The sequence below is a fragment of the Phoca vitulina genome, unplaced genomic scaffold, assembly GCF_004348235.1.
Source record: "Phoca vitulina isolate PV1807 unplaced genomic scaffold, GSC_HSeal_1.0 scaffold1, whole genome shotgun sequence".
In the NCBI taxonomy this organism is placed as follows: Eukaryota; Metazoa; Chordata; class Mammalia; order Carnivora; family Phocidae; genus Phoca; species Phoca vitulina.
The window spans coordinates 105,405,973-105,429,529 of NW_022589704.1; the positions used below are offsets into that span (position 1 = coordinate 105,405,973).

At 38.5% G+C, this 23,557-nt stretch overlaps 1 protein-coding gene across 1 annotated transcript in view; it reads left to right on the forward strand.

Annotated features, from left to right (window-relative positions):
- CNTNAP5 (contactin associated protein family member 5) overlaps window positions 1-23,557 on the forward strand; it is a 792,175-nt gene that overhangs the window by 759,541 nt on the left and 9,077 nt on the right. Inside the window, exons 22-23 of the mRNA XM_032412450.1 lie at window positions 20,222-20,440; window positions 22,141-22,212. Coding sequence (XP_032268341.1) covers window positions 20,222-20,440; window positions 22,141-22,212 — 291 coding nt within the window. The remainder of the gene's footprint in view (window positions 1-20,221; window positions 20,441-22,140; window positions 22,213-23,557) is intronic.

Consider the following 23,557-nt stretch of genomic DNA (forward strand, 5'->3'; position numbering starts at 1 on the left):
ACATTACACACTCTCTTTAAGCCAGTACTCCAGGCCTGATCAACTGCTTCTGGATTTGTGAAATCACTATCATCAAGGAGAGGGCAAAGAGCCACAGACCAGATTGTGCTGGAAAAGTCCAGTTTGGATCCTTCACAATGCGGCAATTTCTGCATTAGTCCACTTCTGCATGGGACATCTCTCCCCATCCTGAGTTAGCTAAACATTCCCTGGCTTATATTTCTTATCTGTGTATGTAGCTATTTCCCTGGGGAGGACTGTAGTCTTTAAATTCAGGGACTTCTTGTTATCCATATTCTTATCACTCCCATGTCACAGTATTTGCCTTTGTGCTGTGTTTGTTCTCCATGTGCATTTTACAATACAGTTTTTTTGACTAGTGTATTACAGATAGAGTGCTTTTTCTCAGTGCAGGAGGAAAATGCCTGTGTTCATATTCCTGATTTTATAATCCAGTGCTAAGGTGAATAACCATTCTGGTCTGCGGGAGACTGGCAGACTTCTAGGGACAAGGAATTCTCAGTGCTAAAACTGAAAAAAATCCTGGACAACACTGGGCAATTAGTCACTCTGCGCCATGCTCAGTTGAGGGTTTTGAATAGTTTGGAGGAACTAGACTCAGGGCTTTGGATGCCAGCTGATCAATCAGGTCTCCTGTTATTCACAGTCACAGCAGAGCCCAGCACTCACTAACCCAGCAGACTGACCCAAGTGAGGCTGGAGAAGGAGTGAGAACAAACCAATCAGCTTACTGACTAGCACCTCCCAAGCCCCTGCTGTGGTGCAGATCATGGCAGCTATGTATGTGGAGATGACTGGAGAAGGGTGTGAGGTTGCTTCTGCCCTTGCAAATCCAGTGGGCTCAGTGGAGACATGAAAGTGCATGCAAGCAGTAATCACAAAACAATTAATCTCTAAGTCATGGAAATCAGACTCTAAGGGCATTAAGAGCCCAGAAACAGGAGGAATCAAAATTAAACCATCTGTAACCAGGATACTGTTCACCTACTGATTCTGGGTGGGGGAGGTCAGGTCCTTGTTTGTGAACATATCATTTCTAGCTATGCCAAGCAGGCACCTTGCAAACTCATAGGTGTCAAATGCACATAGCATGAGCTGCTCTCCATCTCTGAACAGGAAAGCTCATATGCATCTTCCATTCCGGCAAGGGCTCACATTATCCAGCAAGGGCTTATAGTATTTGTGGAAGTTATTTTGCCTGTTATGGAAGGTGGGGTCCTTGGTTATTGGTAGAGTGATTATCCTGAGGCCTGAGTGGAATTTTTTATACATGGGAAGCTTAGCTCTTGCAGATTAATATGAGGTTTCAAAATGGAGTTATCTTTTCTTATCACTCTGAGTATACTGGTCTCTCTGTGTATGTGTGTGTGTGTGTGTCCCTGTGTTCTGCTTATTTCTGCATAGTTACTTTGTTCCAGCTTTTTTTTTTATTATTTCTGTTATGTCATTTGATCTCACTCATTGTGATTAGAGGATTTTCTCAGAGTTCTAATGATCCCAGGCTTTTCGCCTGTATTTAAGAATGGGTTGGTGAGCATGTGTTGAATGGGAGCTACACTGAAGGATATGACTGGGCCTTTAACTAGAGAAACTCCAATTGCATCTTCAGGTCATTCATCTTGGGATAGCCATATCTCCCAGGAAAGACCTTTCCTGTCTCCTGCTTGGAAGAAGGGAGGTCCTAAAAGTCATGATGGGGAGAACACTGGTGGGGCTCATTATTTGCTGGGGAAAAGTCCTTGTATTTCCCTTGTTTTCTGTGGCCTGAGTTGTGGGCATTTTCCTCACCTACCTGACATAATCCCCCAGTATCAAAGCACTTACTTATTCCTTTCTCCAAGAAGTATGGGCAGTTGAAGTCTAAAGCACACTGTTTGGAGTTATTTTCTCCTTCTCTAGGATTTCATTCTCTGTGAGGGGATCACTGCAGAGTTGGCTTTGACAGAACAAAAGGCTTTTGGATGCCAAAAATTCCAAATTTAGAACCCACTCATATTAGTCAGGGCTCAGCCAGTGAAGCGTAACTGTAGGAGATACTATATTGAGACTTAATGCAAAGTTCAGGTTTCCATGATCATGGAGGCTAGGCATGAGCTCTGAAGTCCTCAGGGTGGGTCCCTGGGAAGTGCGGGCTAGAACTCTCAAGCACTGGCTGTGCACAGTGGGATTTCTTCTTCAGCAAGCTTAAAGAGCCACTTTGCTCTTAAATCCTTGCGAACGATTGAATCAGACTCACACAGATTATCTAAGATAACCAGTCAACTGATTATAGATTTCATTCACAGCTACAGGATACCTTCATGGCAACAACTGGATTGGTGTTTGAATAACAGCAGACTGTTGCCTGGCCAAGGTAACATATCAATAGACCATTGTAGCACTTTCTCCTTATTTTTTTTTTTATCAAAATCAAATTCTCATAGCATAAAATTATCATTTTAAAGTGTACAATTTAGTAATATTTATTACATTCACAATGTTGTGCAAGCATTATTTATATACAGTTCCCAAACATCAACATAAAGGGGACCCTGAACCAGTTACAGTCACTCCCCATTCCCCCTCCCTCCCTGCTCTAGGCAAGCACTCATCAGTTTACTGTATCTATTGATTTACCTATTCAGGATATTTCATATAATAGAATCATACAGTTTGTGACCTTTGGTGTCTCGTTTTGTTTTGGTTTTGGTTTTTTCACTTAGCATAGTTTTTGAGGCTCAGCAACATTGTGGCATGTATCAGTACTTTATTCCTTTTTATGATTAAGTAGTATTCCATTGTGTGGATATACCCATTGTTTTCTTGTCTGTTTATCTGCTGATGGATATTTGGTATGTTTTTACCTTTTGGGTGCTGTGAATAGTGTGCTGTGAACATGTATATATATGTATTTATTTACATGCCTGTTTTCAGTTTTCTTAGTTAGATCTCTAGGAGTAGAATTGTTGTCTTTGGAAAGCTCTCATACCCAAGGTTTAGCCAAACAGGGGCAATTTAGGAAATTCTGCATTGTAACCTGTTTCCGCATGCCTCCCTGTCAATCCATAGACATCTTTGAAGAGGACCCCTGCTTATTGTCTTGAAGACCCTACCTGTGTGCATCCTGGAGGAGGCAAACATACTACCACATCTTATCCTCCTTTATCCTCCTAAGCCTCCGATATCAAATAATTAGAGTAAAAACATGTATCTTTCCTTGGGCTCTGCCCCTGGACCCTTTAGAATTCTATGAGTCATATCTAAGTGATTAGCAATTGCAGTTTGCTTTTCAACATGTCGGTAACATCAAAAAGCCCTGATTTCAAATTTTCAACATTTTTCCTTGGGTAGCTCATGGACAGATACTTTCAGTGGTCATAAGAACTCTTTCTATCCAGTGCTTCCACAGGCATTGAGGTATGGGTTTATCTATTTATTTTTTTTAATTTTTAATTTAATTTTATGTTTTATTACATTTATGTATGTATGTAATTTATTTATTATTATTATTATTTTTTTTAGAGAGAAAGAGAAAGCAGGGGAAGCTCAAGCAGACTCCATACTCAGGTTAGAGCCCAATGCAGGGCTCGATTCCATGACCTCGAGGAATGACCTGAGCTGAAATCAGGATTCAGACACTAAAGTGACTGAGCCACCTATGCCTCCCTATCTTTTTTTTTTTTTTTAATCTTAGTGGTCCCACCTCCCCAAATAGTGTTGCTAGGTCTGTCCCTCTCATTCAGTAGTGAGCTATTTATTAATCATTAGCTAGGGATTCATCTGAGTAGCTGAGTGCATTCAGTGAAGCTTGCACACTTTGTAAAGGCAGAAAAGTATAGCAAGAGAGCATGAGCTCTGACACCAGCAGACCAAGCCTGAAGCTTGGCTCAAGCTTGGCTCAAACACTGGTTACTTGAGGCCTTGGCAATTTCCTTATCTAGGCTTCAGTTTTCCTATCTGTAAAGCAAGAATAATCATTGCTTACTATCAGAATTGTTTTGATACCTAAATTATTGTGTGTGTGTGTGTGTGTGTGTGTGTGTGTAAGAGTATGTATGCATTATATATTTGTACACACAGTGCTTTGCACACAGTGACTGATTCATATTTCAATGCTAAATGGAAGCACAGTTACAGAGGGGAAATTGAAAATGGAAATAGTAGAAAGAATTCCTGTGAAATTCATGCCAGAAAGAAAACTAGGCAGATGAGAAGCTCCATGCCTCCTAACTCTTTCTTTTATAATATCTTCACACCTAGGTGGCTCAGTGGGTTGAACCTCTGATCTCAGGGTCATGAGATCATGAGCTCAGGTCATGATCTCAGAGTCATGAGATCAAGCCCTGCATTGGGCTCTGGGCTCTGCTTGAGGTTCTCTCTCCCCCTCTCTCTCTGCCCCTCATCTCTCTCTCTCTCTCTCTCTCTCTCTCTCTCTCTCTCTCTCTATATATATATATATATATATATATATATATATATAATATCTTTACTGTCTGACACGAAGTATCCCCTTATAAAGGTGCAGTTTTGCATAGCCAGAAGGCAGTAGGGATAGGATGGGATAAACAGGAAGGTCCGGATCCTGAAATGTCAGGACTGTTTGTTTGATTTTCTGTAATATGTTAGAAAGGCATAGATGTACTGAATGATGGAGCGCTGGGTGTTATACGCAAACAATGAATCATGGAACACTACATCAAAAACTAATGATGTAATGTATGGTGATTAACATAACATAATAAAATTTAAAAAAAGAAAGGCATAGATGGTTTTAATCAGGAAGGAGATAAAATTCTCAAATACACCGTTTTGTCTTCTTTACCTAGAGAGCTCTTTCCTAAGCTGTGGTATTATATTTGTTATCATAGTGTGAAGTGTTTTTGCAGTCATACACTCAAGTGCTCCTATATGATATGGCTGATATTTATTGATCAAATTAAAATGCAGATACTCTTATCTGTTACTACTAAGGCCAATAATTGCTAGGATAAAAATGGCAGCAGGTGCTTTCCCATTATAATTATGTCACACAAGTTTTTTTTTTTTAATTTTTTCTATTTGCTCAGAATATTCACTTTGCTTTTATTAAAATATTTGAATGGTTTAAACTAAGACAATAGTATCTCTACTGTTACCTCTTCTGTTTCTAGGATGACTAGAATAAATATTTTAAAGAGAGTTATTTATTGTTATTTTTCAATAGAATGAGTTTCAGTCAACTATCATCTACTGATCTCAGCTATTTCCCCAACCTAATTCTATGATATTTGTGAATTCCACAAGGAGAGGACTTTGGGAGTATTACTCCCAAAGTATAATACATTTTTGGGTTAGTTTTTATCCTAATTTGAGAGATGGGGAAAATAAAGTTCAGTAACTTGCCTTGTCTGTTTGAATGCCAGCTCATTTCCAGTTTCCAGCACCTGAAATCATTTTGCTGAGGGTTTTCTCTGGCTACTAAAGCATGCTTTGCCTGTTTACTTGGCAGGCTAGACATTTCAGGGATTTCATGTCTGCTGGGAAAAACCCTCAGTCAATGATAATGTGATCTAGTGTATAAATACCCCAGCTCCTTGCCACCACTTGGGATAAATCTGGTGTGTGTGTGTGTGTGTGTGTGTGTGTGTGTGTGTGTGTGTGTTTTCCCTATTTTCTTCTAGTGTTTTCCCTGGAGGATCAAGTTCTAGTTGGCCTCTGGTTGGTATAGTAATGCATACATCACTAGTTTCCTTCCCACTTTTATCTTCTCCCCCACCCTGCCAGTGTGTTCCTTCACTTCCCAAATAAAGTACTGACACTCTAGTTCTTGCCTTAAAGTCTGCTTTTGGGAGAATTCAGACTATAACTCTCAACCACCCAGTCATTAACTGGCTGAAGTGATATGCAAGCCAGATTTGCCTTGCTCCAGAGATCATATTTATCCCACTATGCCATACAGTTTTTAATAAAAAGTACATAAAATATAACCCCATTTCACAAAACTTGTTATCTTATACAAAATAATAGCACATGAAAAGTGAAGAAGGAATGACATAGCTGAATCAAAGTACCATGTCAGCTTAAAGTCTAATTAGAGAACAGTTCTAAGGTGGTAAGTGCACGATAGAGATGTGATTGGATGGACAGGTCATCTTCTTCCACAAGCAGGTGTGTAGGATCTTAGAGGATAATATAAAAGCTAAACATTTTTGAGTATTTACTGTGTGCCAGGCTATAAGTGAGGAACTTTACTTTCATTTTACATTTAATCCTCACACCAAGCATAAGGTAGAATCTTAAGTCTCTTATGCTGAATGTCAAGCAGTCTAGGGTAATTTAATAGTTTAGTCCAATATCTATTTAAAAATATTTCATGATTTTGTGGGTCAGGAATGTGGGCAGAGCTTGCCTGATGGGTCTTTTAGCTCCTTGCAGAGTTTAACTAGAGTCTCTCCATTATATCTGGCTAATAGCTGGGCCAGTCTGGAGGAACTAAGACATATTTATTCACATGCATGGTGCCTTGGAAGGGACATCTAGAAAGCTGAGCTCAAAAGAGCCCTTCTCTTTCTCCATTTAGTCTCAAGGTCTGTCCACATGATCTCTCTATCAGGGAAGTAGGGCTTCTTACATGATAGCTTGGGGCTCCAAGGCCCAAGGCAGAAAGTGCCAGCCCTCTTGAAGGTTATTCCTGGAATTGGCAGTGTATCATTTGCAATGTGTTCCATTGATCAAAGCAGTCACAAGTCAACTCGCATTCAATGGGATGGGAGATAGAGCCTATGTCTCAGTGGAAGGAATGTCAACAATTGTGGCCCCTTGTAATCTATCATATGCAGGCACTCTACTCATTCCCATTTTATAAATGAGTAAACAGCCCAAAATATATCATGTAAGTATACTAAGGACATAATGATAATAAGTGGGAGAGTTGAATGTTGAACCCAGGGAGCAGTCTGATTTATTGGTAATGAAAACCTGTGTCTAGAGGGGAAGTTGTACAATTGTTTAATTGAATGAAAGTATAAGAAGAAAGTTTGTCTGAAGGTGTTGAGTCAGAGACTGTAAAAAGCTTACATCATATTCAATATTTATTCTCCTCTTCTTAATAGAACATAATAGTGTGTTCTGTTTTGTTTGTTTGTTTGAGGGAACCGTGTTCCCGATTGTTCAGTTCATTCCTAGGCTTCTTCTTGGGTTAAAACTGGCCATACAACATTGTCCTGGACAATGAGCTCGAAGCAAAAGTCACTAGGGTTTTCCAAAAGGCCTGACTTAGTAAGTATGCACACTTTTGCCCTTCACCCTCCCTACTTTCTTCTGCCTGGAACATAGACCTGATAACTGGAGCTCCTCAACTTATGTTATGAGGAGGAAGACAAAATCTCTAGTCTACGGAGCAGGAAGTGTAAATCTAGAAAAAAAATTCTGGTGATATCTGAAGCCAAGATACTAACCCTAGACTGCTTGACATCAGACTTCTTACTGAGAATAAAATAAAATATTTTTGAGCTAGTTTGTTTTTTTTTCTTTTTTTTCCCTGATACATGCAGTCAAATGCAAATAACTAACATTGATAATTTATGATTTTTGTACTCTCTGAGTCAGATGGAGAAAGAGGAAAGAAAATGCCACTATTTTAGCCAAACCCAAAGCTCTGATAGAAGAACAATGATATAAATTACCAAGAACTGATGACTGAGGGCTGGGACAATTTTTTATGGGTCCCTTGCCTTACAGAGAAGTCAGTGGATGAAATCTTTGTTCACATCTGGGTCAGGGAACCAGTTTGATCTCTATTATTCTGGAGGCCACCTTGTTGTGAATTCTGTAGGTTGTGGAGGAGGGACAGGAGACAGCCTGTAGGAGGAGGCTTCCAGGCTGGGGCCATTGCCCTGCTGGTGGACGCTGCACTGTAATTGTGATGTGCCTGTTTTAAAAGCTAAGCAAGCTCAACCTATATTGTGTACAGTTTGTCCTCAATTACTATTTGTTGAATTAAATTTGTGGTATGATCTGAAGCAGTCTACAAAACACACTAATTCCAGGTCACCTCTTGTAATGAAATCTCAGAAATATGCTTCGTCTTTTCATGAAATCCTTGAAGATTCATTTTAAAATATAAATATGCTCTTGGAGAAGAGCATAGTAACTAACCACCAAACATTACTACTTCATTAGGTTGTCAGTCAGTTAACATCTCTTTTCATCAGGAAGAGTTTGGTTCTCTGGGATGAGTACTTTGCTGAAGAGGGTTAAGTTCATGAAAAAAAGACCATATTCTGAGGAACAAAAACCCACATATATAGAATAGAGTTTACAGGTCTAATCACTGAACATATTTATTGAGTTTCTACATTTCCACACCTGGGCTCATTGTCTGGAATCAAGCTTCACGACTGACTATGGAAACTTGGACAAGGGGCTTTACCTCTCTAAGCCTGAATTCCTTTATTCTGTAGCATAGATCCTATTCTACAAGATTGTTGTGATGTGATTATCACAACAGAGAGGCTCATTTAGCTTGAGGAGCACAAAGCCTAGTACATGCCTGAAGCCCTATGAATGTTGCTGTGTGAGAGAGGAAGGCAATGTCATGTCCTGCAGTCTGGGACTGAGTTTACACAGGTTGGGTTCAAATGTCAGCTTTGGGCATATTGTTTAACTTCTTCTTTTTTTTTTTTTTTTTTTGTCTCCATTTCCTAACCTTTAAAATGGGACTAATAGCACAAATGATGTATGATTGAAGTGTCATAAGACACTTAAAATAGCATTTGGTACATATTAAGTCATCTTTTTTTTTAAAGATTTTATTTATTTATTTGAGACAGAGAGAAAGACAGAAAGAGTGAAAAGATAGCAAAAGAGAGAACATGAGTAGGGAGGAGAGAGAGAAGCAGGCTCTCCACTGAGCAGGGAGCCTGATGCGGAGCTCGATCACAGGACCCTGGGATCATGACCAGAGCCGAAGGCAGATGCTTTACCGACTGAGCCATCCAGGTGCCCCCTAAGTTATTGTTTCATGATGAATATGATACAGGCAGTTCTTGTTTCACACAGTACTGCAGAACAGTAAAAGTGATCACACACACTGCACCTAGGACAAAGTTTTTAATAATTCATGAGGAAAAATTTGATAGCTCTATGACCTTTATTTTTTTTCCATAGTATTAAAAGCTCTCTTAGGGAAATGAAAAAAATAGTAAAACTTATATTTGTTTAGTACACAGTCACCTAAAATATTAGATATATTGAGAATTAGTGTGTTTTTTTGTAAAAGAAATGTATAAAGAGTAGTTTTCACAGTGCTTGCCTTCTTGTTGAATGGCAAACAGGGAGGGAATATCTTTTCTATGCCGTGGTGAACTGTCAGACCCCTCTATTTGGATTAGCTTTTAGCATTTTATCCTTTGTGCTTTCAATGTCATGAACTGTCTTCGAGAGTTCCTTTAATGTGAAGATTTCTGCCGGTACCGCTTCCCCTGGGACATTGTCATTCTTTTTGTCACAAACCCACTTCTTCATTTGTATTGATTTATATCACCTTCACTAATTTCCTATGGCTGCAGATCTAGAGTCTGTTGAACAGTGTGTGTCAGCATTTTCATGGTCAGCTATTTCTTTGTATAAATCCCTTTATATTTGAATTTAACTTGCGGTGTAATTTTTTTTTTATTATTATTTCTTTGCTGTACATTCATCTTTGTTGACCAATTCCCCTTTTTGGTTATCTATTTTTAGAAAATGTCACCTGGATTTATCATTGAGAGGTGAAGAAGTGACACAACTCTGTGCTTTGCTGTCTGTGTGGGAAATGAATAACAGATGGCCCAGTGACCGATCACATGTAGACTTCCAAAGATATGATGTGATTGGTCATTAATTATGCTGAGCATCTGTAATTTACATACTTGTTTGTTGACTGAAGAGCTAGCAGGAGAATTTGTACTTTTTGTAATTATTCCCAGTTAGTCCACTATGGTCACTGAAAGTTGAACTATGTCGTTTGGGGACTGGTGTTATTTACCTTGTGATAATTGAAATTTGTGCATATTGGAGCCATACCAAAGTGGAGACTTTGTAATCACCAACTTTATTGAATAGAAATATTTAAATGAGAAAATTACCATTGTTATATAGCCACTAAAATACTAGTATCTAAGTATGTTTGAAAAATAGAAACAGAACCACTTTAACAGTCACAAAGAATGTCCCTATGTGCATTATTTCCTCTTGCTGCTGTAACAAATTACCACAAACCTGGTGGCTTACAACAACATAAATTTGTCATATATTTCTGGAGGTGAGAAGTGTTAAATAAGCCTTATAAGGGTAAAATTAAACAGGGCTGTGTTCCTTTTGGGGGCTTCAGGAGCGAATCTCTTTCCTTTGCCTTTTCCTTATAGTGTCACTTGCATTCTTTGGCTTATAGAACTTGCCTCAAATTGTTTAAACTTCTTGCTTCTCTTATCACATCTCTTGCTACTGCCTTTGACCTTCTTACCTCACTCTTATATGGACCTTTGTGATTACACTGGGTTTACCTGGATAACCTAGAACAATCTTTGCATCTCAAGACCCTTAACTTAATGATATCAGCAAAGTCCCTCTTCCCACATAACTGACATATTCAAGGTTCTGAGGATTAGGATGTGGACTTCTTCAGGGGACTATTATTCTCTACCACACCATAGGTCTTGAAAACCAAAACATCAAAATATATAACATGATAAGCTCAATTTCACCTATCAGGAAATTGAGGCCTAGAGAAATGAGATGTGTTCTTCATGGTTATTATGTCACAAATGTTATTTTAATGCATGTGACTTATTTAATATAAAAATCATCAACTGCATATTGGGTGATATTCTAGAGATACAAAGGCAAATACTTCCTCCCTCCCCCACAAGGTCCTAAGAAAGCATAGATGGTGTTAGTTTCCCATAAAGTTCAGGTGCCAGGCCCTTGTACCATGCCAATCCTGTCACTCCTATGGACACACAGCCACAGGACACAGAGTTCAGGCCTGCACTGGCCTCTGTCCCTAAGGTACTGCTCTCCTCAGCCCCAAGCCCAGCCCTTGGCCCAGTAGCCCTGAAAATGGCTCCTCCTTATAGAGGTTTTCTGTAGCCTCACCGTACCACAATATATCTATAGTACACTAATTCATTGTCTAAAATTACAAGATAAACCATTTTGTAAACTAAGCAAACTATGCTGGGGGCTTAGTTATTAAGCTCTGGTGTGTGGGTTCAAAGGGATAGTATAACACACAAGAGGAAAAATGTAATGGAAGAGTCAGGAATTCCAGCTAGAGTGACTTTGAATCCCTATGAATTTATTTTTATACAGAGAAGGTATAATTCTGCACTACTCTGTCTCTTCCAACTTTTAAAGCTAATGTGTGCCATTTGTCTGTATGATGCTTTACCATTTAATCTGATAGATGCTCAATAATTAATACCCCTAGTATTATTATGGAGCAGTATTTCAAAGGTTGTCCTGAATGACATAGGCATATAATAGTGTCTAGTGTGATGAGGTATGTGATACAGGTTCACACCAGAACAGAAGATAATTGGCACAAAAAAAAAAGACAACATCAAATATAATCATCACCAATGGGGCAACTTTGCTTATGGCTGATCTCCATTCAGTCCCTAAAGAATAGCTCTGTTTTTCCTTATTTAGAGCAGCCAAATTTAGGTCATTCAACCTAGATATCAAGATCTTTATAAAAGGTCAATAAATAGCTTATCAAAAATAACTGCCTTTTAAACTGAATGTGCGAGGGGAGGTAGGATTTTTAAAAGGTAGAACTTTTGTTTGCTGTAATGACTTTTTTATTTAATGTTATTTAGATGGGTTCTTATGTTTATGTGTATATGTATATGTGTGTGTGTATATATGTCTCTTGCTTGATTTCCAGAGATTGGTTTGTGTGTATGCAACTCACAGTATTGGTTGCCTACTCACCATCCATTTTGACTTCATTCTCCCTTCCTCACAAAATTCCAATTTTATTCAAGCATTCATGCTCCTCCATGAAGTCATGTGCTCCTAGAAAGTTTTCCTCCATCTACAATCCTGGAGGATGCCTCCTAATTGGTCTGAAGCAGTGGTTTTCAAAGTTTGGTCCAGGGATCTTTGGGGGTGGGGTTTGGGGGGATCCTGGGACCCTTTCAAGAATTCACAATATTAAAATTATCTTCATTTTCATACTAGACATTGTATGTCTTTGTTATGTTCTCTCACACATGTAGAGTCGTGTTTTCCAGGGGCGACAAGCTGTGTGATGATATCTCTACTCAGACAGCTAATAGAATGTGTGCTGTGGGTTCTTGTTTTCAAATTTCCTCAGCTTTTATTTCTAATACAGGGGTTGTTGATAGATACAAAAAGGATATAGATATCCAAAAATCTCTTCCGAATTTTTATGGGTAGAAATGGTTCTTGAGACCAAAAACAGGTCTTAAGAACTTCTGGTCCAAACAAATGACTGTGGTCCATTTTCACTGCCAGAGATTGGAGTAGGCATGAGCACGTGACACAATCTGGCCAATTAGAGGAAGTCTGCAGGGTAGTGGAGTAGATGTGTTTCTGAGAAAGTCGTCTTCATTTTTTTTTTTTTTTTAAGATGTGTTTATTTATTTTAGAGAGAGAAAGAGAGAGAGCATGTGCATGGGAGCGAGGGGCAGAGAGAGAGGAAGAGAGAAACTTAAGTGGACTCTGCACTGAGCACGGAGCCCCCTACAGGGCTTGACATCATGACCCTGAGATAATGACCTGAGCCTACACCAAGGGTCTAAACCAAGAGTCCAGTGCGTAACCAACTTTGCCACCCAGGTGCCCCAGGATTCTCCATTCTTAAAAAGAAACACAGGATGAGGGATGAGGCAGCCTTTATTTCCCCCACTTAGACTTTGCTGGATCTGGATGTGGGTGATGGTTGATGCCTGGAACTGCAGAGCCACCTTGCTCCAGCCTGAAGCTGAGACAGCCACAGAGGAGGAGCACTCACCTTCCATGCCCAGAACTCTCTTTGCCTCATTTAAATCTGTAAACAAAAAAAAAAAAAAAAGAGAAAAAACATCAAAGCACTAAAGATGCTCACAATGGCTTTTACTCTTCTTGGTGCTTTTAACTCCACAACTAGCAATTCCATCATATCAGAGTAGAACATATTTCTATAGGTTATTTTTGAGACTCTGTTAAAAGATTTTCTGTTAGAACATGCAGGACCCCAGTTTTGCTCATTTCCTTTAACAGAATAAATGACCTAGGTATAATTTAATACATGTGAGTTTGGTTCTGACCCCACATCAAATAATTAGTACCCTAGGAGGAATTATTTCTGTTTCTTTGAATCCCAAAGAATGGATTTATACATCAGCTTGAAAATCCCAGTCTTAAAGTCAGAAAATTGATTTTTCTTTGGAAAATAAGCAGAATTGGCATTGGGGGTATGAGATCTAGAATTTGGATATTGTTACTAAGGTTTTACTGATTCAGTAGTCACTATCCTCATCCATAGAGGTGCGTTTGCATCAGGCACATAACTAAGCAACCCAATTTAAAAATAAAAAATATAGGTCAGCTACTGAGTTGTTCAGTTCAAATAATGAATTTTTAAGTGGTAGAACTTTTGTTTACTGAACTGGCCTGGTTAATTTTAGTCTTCTTGTATCATTAGCATATGTATGTATGTATGTATGTATGTATGTATGTATTTTTACTCAAAGAGTCATGGAAGACCTATTATGGGCCAGATGCTGTGCCATGCAGACTCTGTCAAGCATCCAACAGATTTATTTAACAACCTCTATGTCTGAAATACTATGTTAGAAAATAAGTAGTTAGTGGTAGGCAAATAAGCACACTTTCTTCATAAAACTTGTCATCTAGTGTGGTGCATAGAAGCTAAACCAATAAACACACACAGAATTACAAAGTTTGAGGAAATAAATTAATAAGGAAATCATCTGGTTTCAGTGCTAGAGACTAAGAGGAAGAGAAGGGGACATGTGCTTCTTGGTAAGGTATCTAAAGAAGTGCTCACTGACAAAGGGACTTTCAGGCTGAGAGTGAAGACAAGGAGGCTGTCATGCAGTGTTTGGGAGATGCTTCCTCAGCCATGTGAAGAACAAATGCACACGACCTGACTCTTAAAGTCTAAGGGGTCATTATGAAGAGGACAGACATGATGACATATAGCAACCAAATGTACATGGCCACTCAGACTCCATAAGAATAGTACATTTATCTCTAGGTAACAAGGTGTTGAAATAATAAGGAGGATATTCCATGTGCACTCTTGGCAGAGCTGTACAAAATATTAATGAACTTGGTCAGCCTAATCAAAGAGAGTTCCACATAACATGCCCTGAGTGTGAACGTGAAAGTAAAGAAGCTATATGCTGATCAATGGCCAGAATGAAGAAGTTTGAAATGTATGTAAATATATCTGATTAGGCTGCGTTATTGCTCATATTAGAAAACATTTATTTTTTTCATTCGTTAATTCCTTTTAGTGTTTACTAAATACACAGTCTGTGTGTTGGACACTGTGTCCTAGTTAATGAGGATGGAAATCTGAAAAGGACAGTGCTCCTGAAAGCAGGAAGCTTCCAATCTTGTCAGGGGACAGTCTTGTAAACAATATCGTGAAATAAATAAGCTCATAGAAGTAAGCAAAATGCCTCTTCCTGGCTCCGGCCTATCTTTCTAACATCATCTTGTGCTTTAATTTAAGGCAGAGTTAACTTGATTTTTCAGTGTTTTAAATGTGCCAGACTTTCTCATCATAGGCCGTATTCAGGCTTTACTGGAACACTCTGCCCACCCACTCATTCGTGATTACTGTGTATTCATCACTAAGCATTTATTTAAATACATTTATTCCAAGCCATCTTTCCTAAATCAGTGTTTCTCAGTGTTGTCCATGAAACAGCCATATCATATGTGTCTAAGAATGTGCTTTAAACATGCAAATTCTTGGGTACCTCCACACCAGACCAAGCTACTGATTGATTAGAGATCCAGAAAAAAAGGCATTTTCATACATTTCGCTGGAAATTCTTTTGCAAACTCAGTTTGATCTCCACTGTCCTAGACTGTGTTCAGGGTCTTTTCTGTGCTCCCATAGCCACAGTAAATCTGCCCCTACTGTAAGACTTACTGCCTGAAACCTTTGGGGGTCTGTTAAATTAATCCTTCAAAGTAACTGAAAACTCACAGAGATAGGGAAATGTCTGCTTGCTAACAATTGTTAAGTCCACTGTCTCGGACAGAGCGTGGCTGCTATAGGTGGCCAATAAATAGATGTAAGTTTTACAGCAAAGGAGCAGATGTTATCCAGGTAGTTAAGGGACAGAAAGGCCTTCTAGGCAGTGAATGGCTGTAAGTGACGCTATAGAGGTGAGGTTTCTTTTCATGTTAACAACCAATACCTACAGAAAGGTGTTAAATCTGATGTAATAGGGAAAAAAAATGGACGATAAGGTCCAAGAGACCTAGGTCTCAGGCCTGGGTTGGTCATGGACTGATTAAATTTGCTGTAAACCATTTATTGATCTTATGTCTTAGTTTTAATAACTGGTAATTGGATATAACTAACTCATCCTTTGTCAGTTCACAAGGATGAATATTTACATAAGATATACAAAATGAACATACCATGAAAATTATAAAGCATTAAGTAAATGCCAAGTATTTTTTTTTTTAATACTGTTTAACATTCCCCTTTAAGGATTAAAAGCTTTATCTGTGGGCTACAGTTCTTAGCCTTTCAACACTCCTGGTAGTTACATTTTCAGACTACTCCTCTCTTACCTGAAAGCCACAATGAACTCTTGAGGGAAAAACTCTTTACTTGTATATACTGTTTATACATTCCATTAATATCAGCTTCCTTTATTTATATTTTATGTTGGTACAACACTTTACTCTTATAAGCTCAGGTTGTATGGGGCTACATGGCTTGTGTTTTGACACTTTAGGATTCAAAATTCATAATTGGCTTTTGCCATAGAGCAAACATCATGTTACATCCTAGAGTCATGTCTATTTTGGCAAATTGCTGATCTTTTCTCCTTTTTTTTTCCAATCCAGAATAAACTTCCTGCCTAAAATTAGCCTGGATTGGCTCAACTACACTCTTAGAATCAAATAGTTAAGATCATGTGAAGTGTTGTACATTCTGTGACTAAAAGAATCCACTTCCTTTAATAGAGGGGTGTAACTTCGCTTTGAAGAGATGAGTGTTTCCAAATTAATGTAGCAAGTCAAGTTTTGTTTGTTTGTTTGTTTGTTTGTTTTTGTTTTCTTTTTACAGCAGCATTTATCATAGCCAAGATATGGAAGCAACCCAAATATCCATGGACAGATGAATGGATAAAAAAGATGTGGTATACATATATATATATATATATATAATAGAATAATACTCAGCCATAAAAAGAATGAGAACTTGCCATGTGTAGCAAGATGGATGGATCTAGAGAGTCATATGCTAAGTGAAATAAGTCAGACAGAGAAAGACAAATAACATATGACTTTATTTACATGTGGAATCTAAAAAACAAAACAAATGAACAAACAAAGAAATAAAACTAAACCAGACCCATAGATACAGAAAACAAATTGGTGGCTGCCAGAGGAAAGGGAAGTAGGGAGATGGGTAAAATAGGTGAAAGGGGTTAAGCGGCACAAAATTCCAATTATAAAATAAAGAAGTCATAGGGCTGAAAAGTGCAGCATAGAGAATGTAGTCAATAATATTGTACTAACATGTGACATATGATAACTACACTTATGGTGAATATTCTGTAATATATATATATAATTGTCAATTCACTATGTTATATACCTGAAACTACTATACTAGTGTATGTCAACTCAGTTTCAGTTAAAAATAAAAGGAATTAGGGGTGTCTGGGTGGCTCAGTCAGTTAAGCATCTGAATCTTGGTTTCAGCTCAGGTCATGATCTCAGGGTCATGAAATCAAGCCCAGCACAAGGCTGTGCACTCAGAGGGGAGTCAGCTTCTCTCTCTCTTCCTCTCGTTCTGCCTCTCCACCCACTTGAGCTCTCTCTCTCTCTAATATAAATAAATAAATCTTAAAGAAAAAAAAATGAATTGACAACAACCATAAGTTAGCATTGCTATCTCCATTTTCTGGTTTTAGAAACTAAATCCCAGAAAGTTTAATTTACTTAATAATCCACAGAAAGTGGTAGAGCTGGAATTCAAACAAGCTGTATCCAGCAGAGGGAGGTTAATTGAACAGACAGAGTTAAACAAACAAACAAACAAACCAATAAGTTTGGCATTTCAAGTTATAACCTTAACTTTAGTTGAGCCTCAACTTTACCACACCTTTTTTCAATCTTTTAACTTTTCTGAGTGTCAGTGTCTTCCTCTGTAAATTTTGGATGATATTAACAAATATCTGGAAGAGCATTTGAGGGAAAAAGAAATAATACTTTAAAAACAATTAGTGCATAGTTATATAATAGGTACTTAATAGATGGGGACTATTAAGTATTTGCAGCTTTTAAATTTCTTTTAGCAGATGATTACTCCCTACCACATATTAGTTAACAAGGTTATAAGAAAGAAAAATAATTTGGAGTCATCCTAATATTTTATTTATTTATTTATTTATTTATTTATTGCCTCTCCATAGATGTAAAGATCTGAGAAATCACTACATCAGGCCTCATACTGGGAGTACTTTCTCCTATCAGAGATTCTTGTGTCTTCATTTCTTTTCTGAAAAATCCCCAGGTTTCCATCTTTATTATACATCTAGAATAAATTCACTTTCCTAGACATAAGACTTTATTCAAAATATCTCTTCAAGGAGAGAATGTCATTTTCTGTGTTTTCCCTAATTTATCCATGTGCTTTTTCTTGTTCCTAGAGCTTGTATTCCTAATAGTCACTATAGTGATGTCCTCCAAGGACCTTGGCCCTGATATAGGCTTCTTTCTAACGGCATTTTGGGAATGAGATCTGGCACTTTTGACTTAGACCCTTAAGGAATAGTGACAATGACATGTCACTTTCCACTGCTTTGAAATCCTACAATGCAAAAACTTCATGCCAGTTTTTGCTTTTCTTCTCCTGTCTTCTGCCTCTTCTTCTAAATGCTTTGATCTCCAACTTTACCCCTTGAGAATTACCAATCAGTAGTGAATGTGCATTTGGAATTATAGCTGGGTACAGTGAGGTCTAGTGCCATTTGGCAAGAGTACCCAGTCCTCATTAAAGAAAGCTTTTTGGCCTGGGAGACTGTTGCATAACAATGCTCAAAAAGTCTCTTATGAGACAGTCTTTTGAAGGCCGTATTAAGAAATAAACATACGTATGATCCTTTAATGAGTAACAAATATGTACCACTACTGTAGGGTATTTATTGGAGTATCTGGAAATAAGCAGTTTCCTCCCCCACCCCAATGTTCTTTTACCTTTGAAGAAGTGTCACTTTACATCTCTGTTGAATTTTCATCATCATTACCTGGAAAATTCTCATGGAATTTCAGACATGCAGTGGTAGGAAGAATAATGATCCACAGAGATACCCAAGTCCTAATCCTCAGAACCTGTGAATATATTAGGTTAAGTGGCACAGAGGAGTAAGGTTGCAAATGAAATTAATGTTGCTAATCAGCTAGCTTTAAAATAGGGAGATTATCCTGGAACCTTTGATTGAGCCCACTGTATTCACAAGAGTCTTTAAAGTGAAAAAGGGGGCAGCAGAAGAGAATTAGAAGCAGTACTGTACTGTGGAGGAATGACACAAAGACATGTAACAGAACTGGCTTTGAAGATGGGGGAGGGGGCAACAAGCCAAGGAATGTGGGTGGCTCATGGGAGCTAGAAAAGGCAAGGAAACGGATTATCCTCTAGAACCTCTAGAAGAAATTCAGCCTTGCCAGCAGCTTGATTTTAGCCCAGTGAGACCCATGTCAGGCTTCTACAGAATTATAAGACAATAAATTTGTGTTGTGTTACATTGTTTAATTTAAATTGTTTACATTTGTGGTAATTTGTTATATTGCCTGCATAAAATTAATACACATGGTTTCTTTCCTTTTCCAGTAAGAAGAGAGAGATGATAAACTAGTGAGGTTTACATGGGTGTCGAAGGCGGAGAATGTAAGGGCAAAACTAGAGAAGGCATTACCAGGGGATGTTAATTTCTCTTTTTCTTCCATATTCTCATCACATCTCTTTCTACATTCCTGCCAAAATAATTCTCGCTTAAAGATACATGGAGGCACTTTGACCATTTATGGATTTGAAACAAATTATAATCTCTGCTGGGTGGAGAGGAAAGTCCTTGCCCTTTTCCAGAAAATAAACAGATTATCATAATAAAATAACTATTTGAACCATCTACGTAGGTTGAAACTCTTACACCTTATAAGAAAAAAAAGAAGCAATTCATGTGTATTGCAGTTTTATGTAATTGTGTCTTAGCAATTTGTTCAAATGATCTTTGCTAAAAGAGAGAAAAGGGCTACTGAATAATCTTAATACAAATCTCAAAGAAAATAAGACATTAGATCTTGCTGAGAATCAGAAATGATTGCCTCTTCACCTTTTACAAAGACTCAAAGATACTTTGGAAGATTGCTATCAGAAAATCAGTGCTCCACAATCAGTACCATGAACAGAACTAAGCAGGTAAAAATCTTGAATAGATGGTCAGTTTATACAGACAACTTAAAACACTAAACGTGAGAAACTTCTGGAAGGGCCACTTTGACTTCTGTTCTCTTTGCCTCTTTTCATTTTTTTTTTCCCCTTGTGACATTTTTGAGTGCAATATTGTAATGAGCACTGTAGTGTGCTTGAACTAATCCTCAGCATCCACAGATAAATAGTGATGGGGATACTGAAATAAATTTTATAAAACATCTATAGTATAGAACAGATTTATTAAGTCTTTGTTACAGTTCATAAAATACATGAATGAGAATTTAGAAATTTGAAATATTATCTCAAAGCAGAGATGGCCCTAAGAGTTCTCTATAATAAGTGGTTGATATATTGATGCTTATAGTGTGAGGTTAAGATTTGGGAAGAGAAAACAAAGAGAGACAGGGAATGGATTCCCTTACTCAAAGAATTATAAGGTAAGTTCTTTAATTTTAGACATTATTTAAAGAGGATATAGACCATAGTTTGAAAAACAAACAAACAAAAAACGCAGGAGTGTCTTTCATGTTGCAGAGCATCTTGGATTGGAATCTGAAGTTGCCAAAGCCAACACCCTGGGTTTTGTTGGATGCTTGTCTTCAGTCCAGTATAACCAGGTTGCACCCCTGAAGGCGGCCCTACGTCATGCCACCATTGCACCTGTGACTGTCCATGGGACCCTGACAGAATCAAGCTGTGACTCCATAATGGATGTGGATGTGAATGCAGTGACCACGGTGCACTCTTCACCAGGTACACAGGAGAATACCCAGGGAAATTGCCTTCTTTTGATAGCACTACTTCTGATATCTTCAAGAAGTTTCTAGGTTAAAGGCCAGTATTAAGTCCTTACTTTATATGATTACAGGTAGTTAAGAATTATGACTGGTTCCTCATGGTTGAATTTTATATGTATTGAATGTAACCCTGCTTTTAATATGATGAGTAGTTAGAACTCAATGCATATTATATATATATATATATATATATATATATATATATATATATATATAGTGGTAATTTGTTATATTGCGTATATAAAATTAATACACATGGTTTCTTTCCTTTTCCAGTAAGAAGAGAGGGATGATAAACTAGTGAGGTTTACATGGGTGTTGAAGGCGGAGAATGTAAGGGCAAAACTAGGGAAGGCATTACCAGGGAATGTTAATTTCTCTTTTATATATATATACGTGTATATATACACGTATATATATATAATGACTACCACTCTGAGGATCAAAGAGTTTAGGGTCAGAGAGAGGCAGGCTGGTTGTTGAACTAATATAATTCATGTGATTAAAATCAGCCTTCCGTAATAATAGGAAAGCCCACAGCATTATCATCCATACATCTTCTCTTATTTTACTACTCCCTAAAATACCTTTTCTGTCTTTCCTTAATCACCATCATCATGAGTATCTTAAAATGTCCCTGGGATTTGTCTTAATCAAGTGTGGTAATCAACTGCCACGTAAGTTATTAATCATGAAGAAAGAAGGGGGACTGAGTTTTGCTGCTGCCTACTCATCACCACGCTTGGTGTTTTCCTGGCAGCAGTGAGGTGTAATAGAAGGAAACAAAATGTGACACTTGACCAGCCTTGATTTGAACTCTGATTCTGCCATGGATGAATTGTAGAACTCCAGACAAGTTACTGAATAACTTGGATCTAATTTCCTTATCTGTGAAGTGGGAAAAATAATACTTATGTTGTAGGTGTTTCCTGAGGATACAGGGATACTGATGGCAGTTGCTATAGGTCCTAAAAATTCCATGTGTACTATATGCATACGTATGGGTATTATTACCCCCTTTTAATACATTTGCAGATTTGCTATTTAAAAATATATCTAGCTCAATGTCACCAGGCCAACTTGTGGCAGAGCAAGATTCAAATCCAGGTCTACGAGCCTTCAAACTTGATGTTCTTTTATCTTCTACCATATATGTTAATGTACGTGTAGTGAAATCCCTCTCTCTGTCAGTGAGGGTTTCTTGGGGGTATTAATCCTCCAGCACTTTTGTCTTTCCCTGTCAATGGACTCCAAATCCTTGTGCAGCTAAAGAAACCTCTGAAGCAGAGAGCATATGCATGCTTTAGGTAAGAGGCCATCGTCATGAAGAGGGAGGGTCCAACAAAGCAGAGAGGGACCTCTAGGTTAGGCTGAGAGGTAAACTGTAGGTGGAAGCAGATATGGGTGGGTTCTACCATCATCTGTTTCAGCCCATTATCTTACAGCTGACATAGAAGCTAATAGTCACAGAATTATGAGGTGGAAGTTGTGTACTTTTTGTGTGTATGTTTGTTCAGGTTCCTAAAAAAATGCAAACTCAACTGTTTGAGAGTACTTGGTCTAACCCACAGATGTGTCATCTCAAGTCCATATTGTACACCTCCTTCCTGTATAAAGAGTGAGGAGTGAAGTGCCATGTCTTTTTACTCTTTGCAGATCCCTTTGGGAAGACGGATGAGCGAGAACCACTCACTAATGCCGTTCGAAGTGACTCGGCTGTCATTGGAGGTAAATCATTCCTTGTTGCTGAAAGCAGAGGGGACAAATGATTCTGTTCTTGGGAGAAATTTATTTGATTCCTTCCTTAATTATAGCCATCTAGTATCCAGAACCTCGCAATGATCTGCAAGACTGTGAGCCTTTTCATGAATAGTCATGGGTGCTGTATGATCAAAGGTGCCCTCTCCCCCAGCATCTGCAGCTCCATGGATGCACCCTGCCCCGATCCATCAGACAGCTGACTACTGAGTCAACAGCTGGAACACTTACTTAGCGACAGGCAGTGTGCACCCTGTTCATCTCATCCAGTTGTCAGTTTTCCTAAAGTACAAACAAAGCACACCAATAAAACATATGGGAAGAAGCCATGTTGGGGCAGACAGATGGGTGAAGCCCCAGTCCTGTCAGTTTTCTCCACCAAGTGATTTGGGTTGGATCTAATGAGCAGGGTGAAGCCCACAGGAATGGAGTTTTGAATCCAGCAGCACATATGGTTACAGATACAGATCTTGTCTGCTCTGCTGTGAGCTCAGCTCTCCCTCTCACCTCCCCTGTCTTTCCATTTTCTCACTGCCTGTCGCACTCACCCCTTTTTGTCCTCCTTCAGCCTGGCTTCTGCCTCCAGTAGCTTGTTTTTTTCCCTTCTGGGCCTTGCAACACAGAATGATTCCCAAACCTTGTTTAATGTAAGATGTCCATGAGAGACTGAATTCATTGCCATCCAAGAACCATAGCCCTAGCAGGTGCCCCCCATCGCTGCCTCTGGCAGGCTAGATTAACTGATCCACACCAGATGGAGTTCTTTTAAAAGTCAGCAGTATCCATTAATTTAACTTCTATTTAATGAGTCTCAGCTATAGGTCAGGCCTTGTGCTAAGTATAGGGATACATGGGTGAAAGCCATGGAGGCTGTCCACAATGAACCTGCAGTGACAACAAAACTAGTGAATGGTGTTTTGAGGGAGGAAGTGCAAATGGTTGTGGTAGCATAGAAGTGCACCATTACAATGCAGTTGTGAGGAACAAAAACCATGAACTTTCCTTAAGGAAGTTCTTAAAATGTCTGACTGGAATTTCTGCTTCAGGGGAAAGAGTCCAACTTGATTTTTGTTTGGCACCAAAAAATATAGGAAATAATGTAGTGCCTGTTTCTCTTCCTACAATTTCGTATTTGTCAAGGGGAGAAAAGACTTGTGACTGCTGACATTTTCCCACCCAGTTACATGCTTCTGTGAATCTCTAAGAGCAGGAAAGGCATCCCAACCCCTCTGGAAAACTCCTCCAACTCTGAACAGTTTGTGTACTAAAGGAGTAGAAACTGATTCTGTATTTTATCTCATAAAGCTGCAGCCAA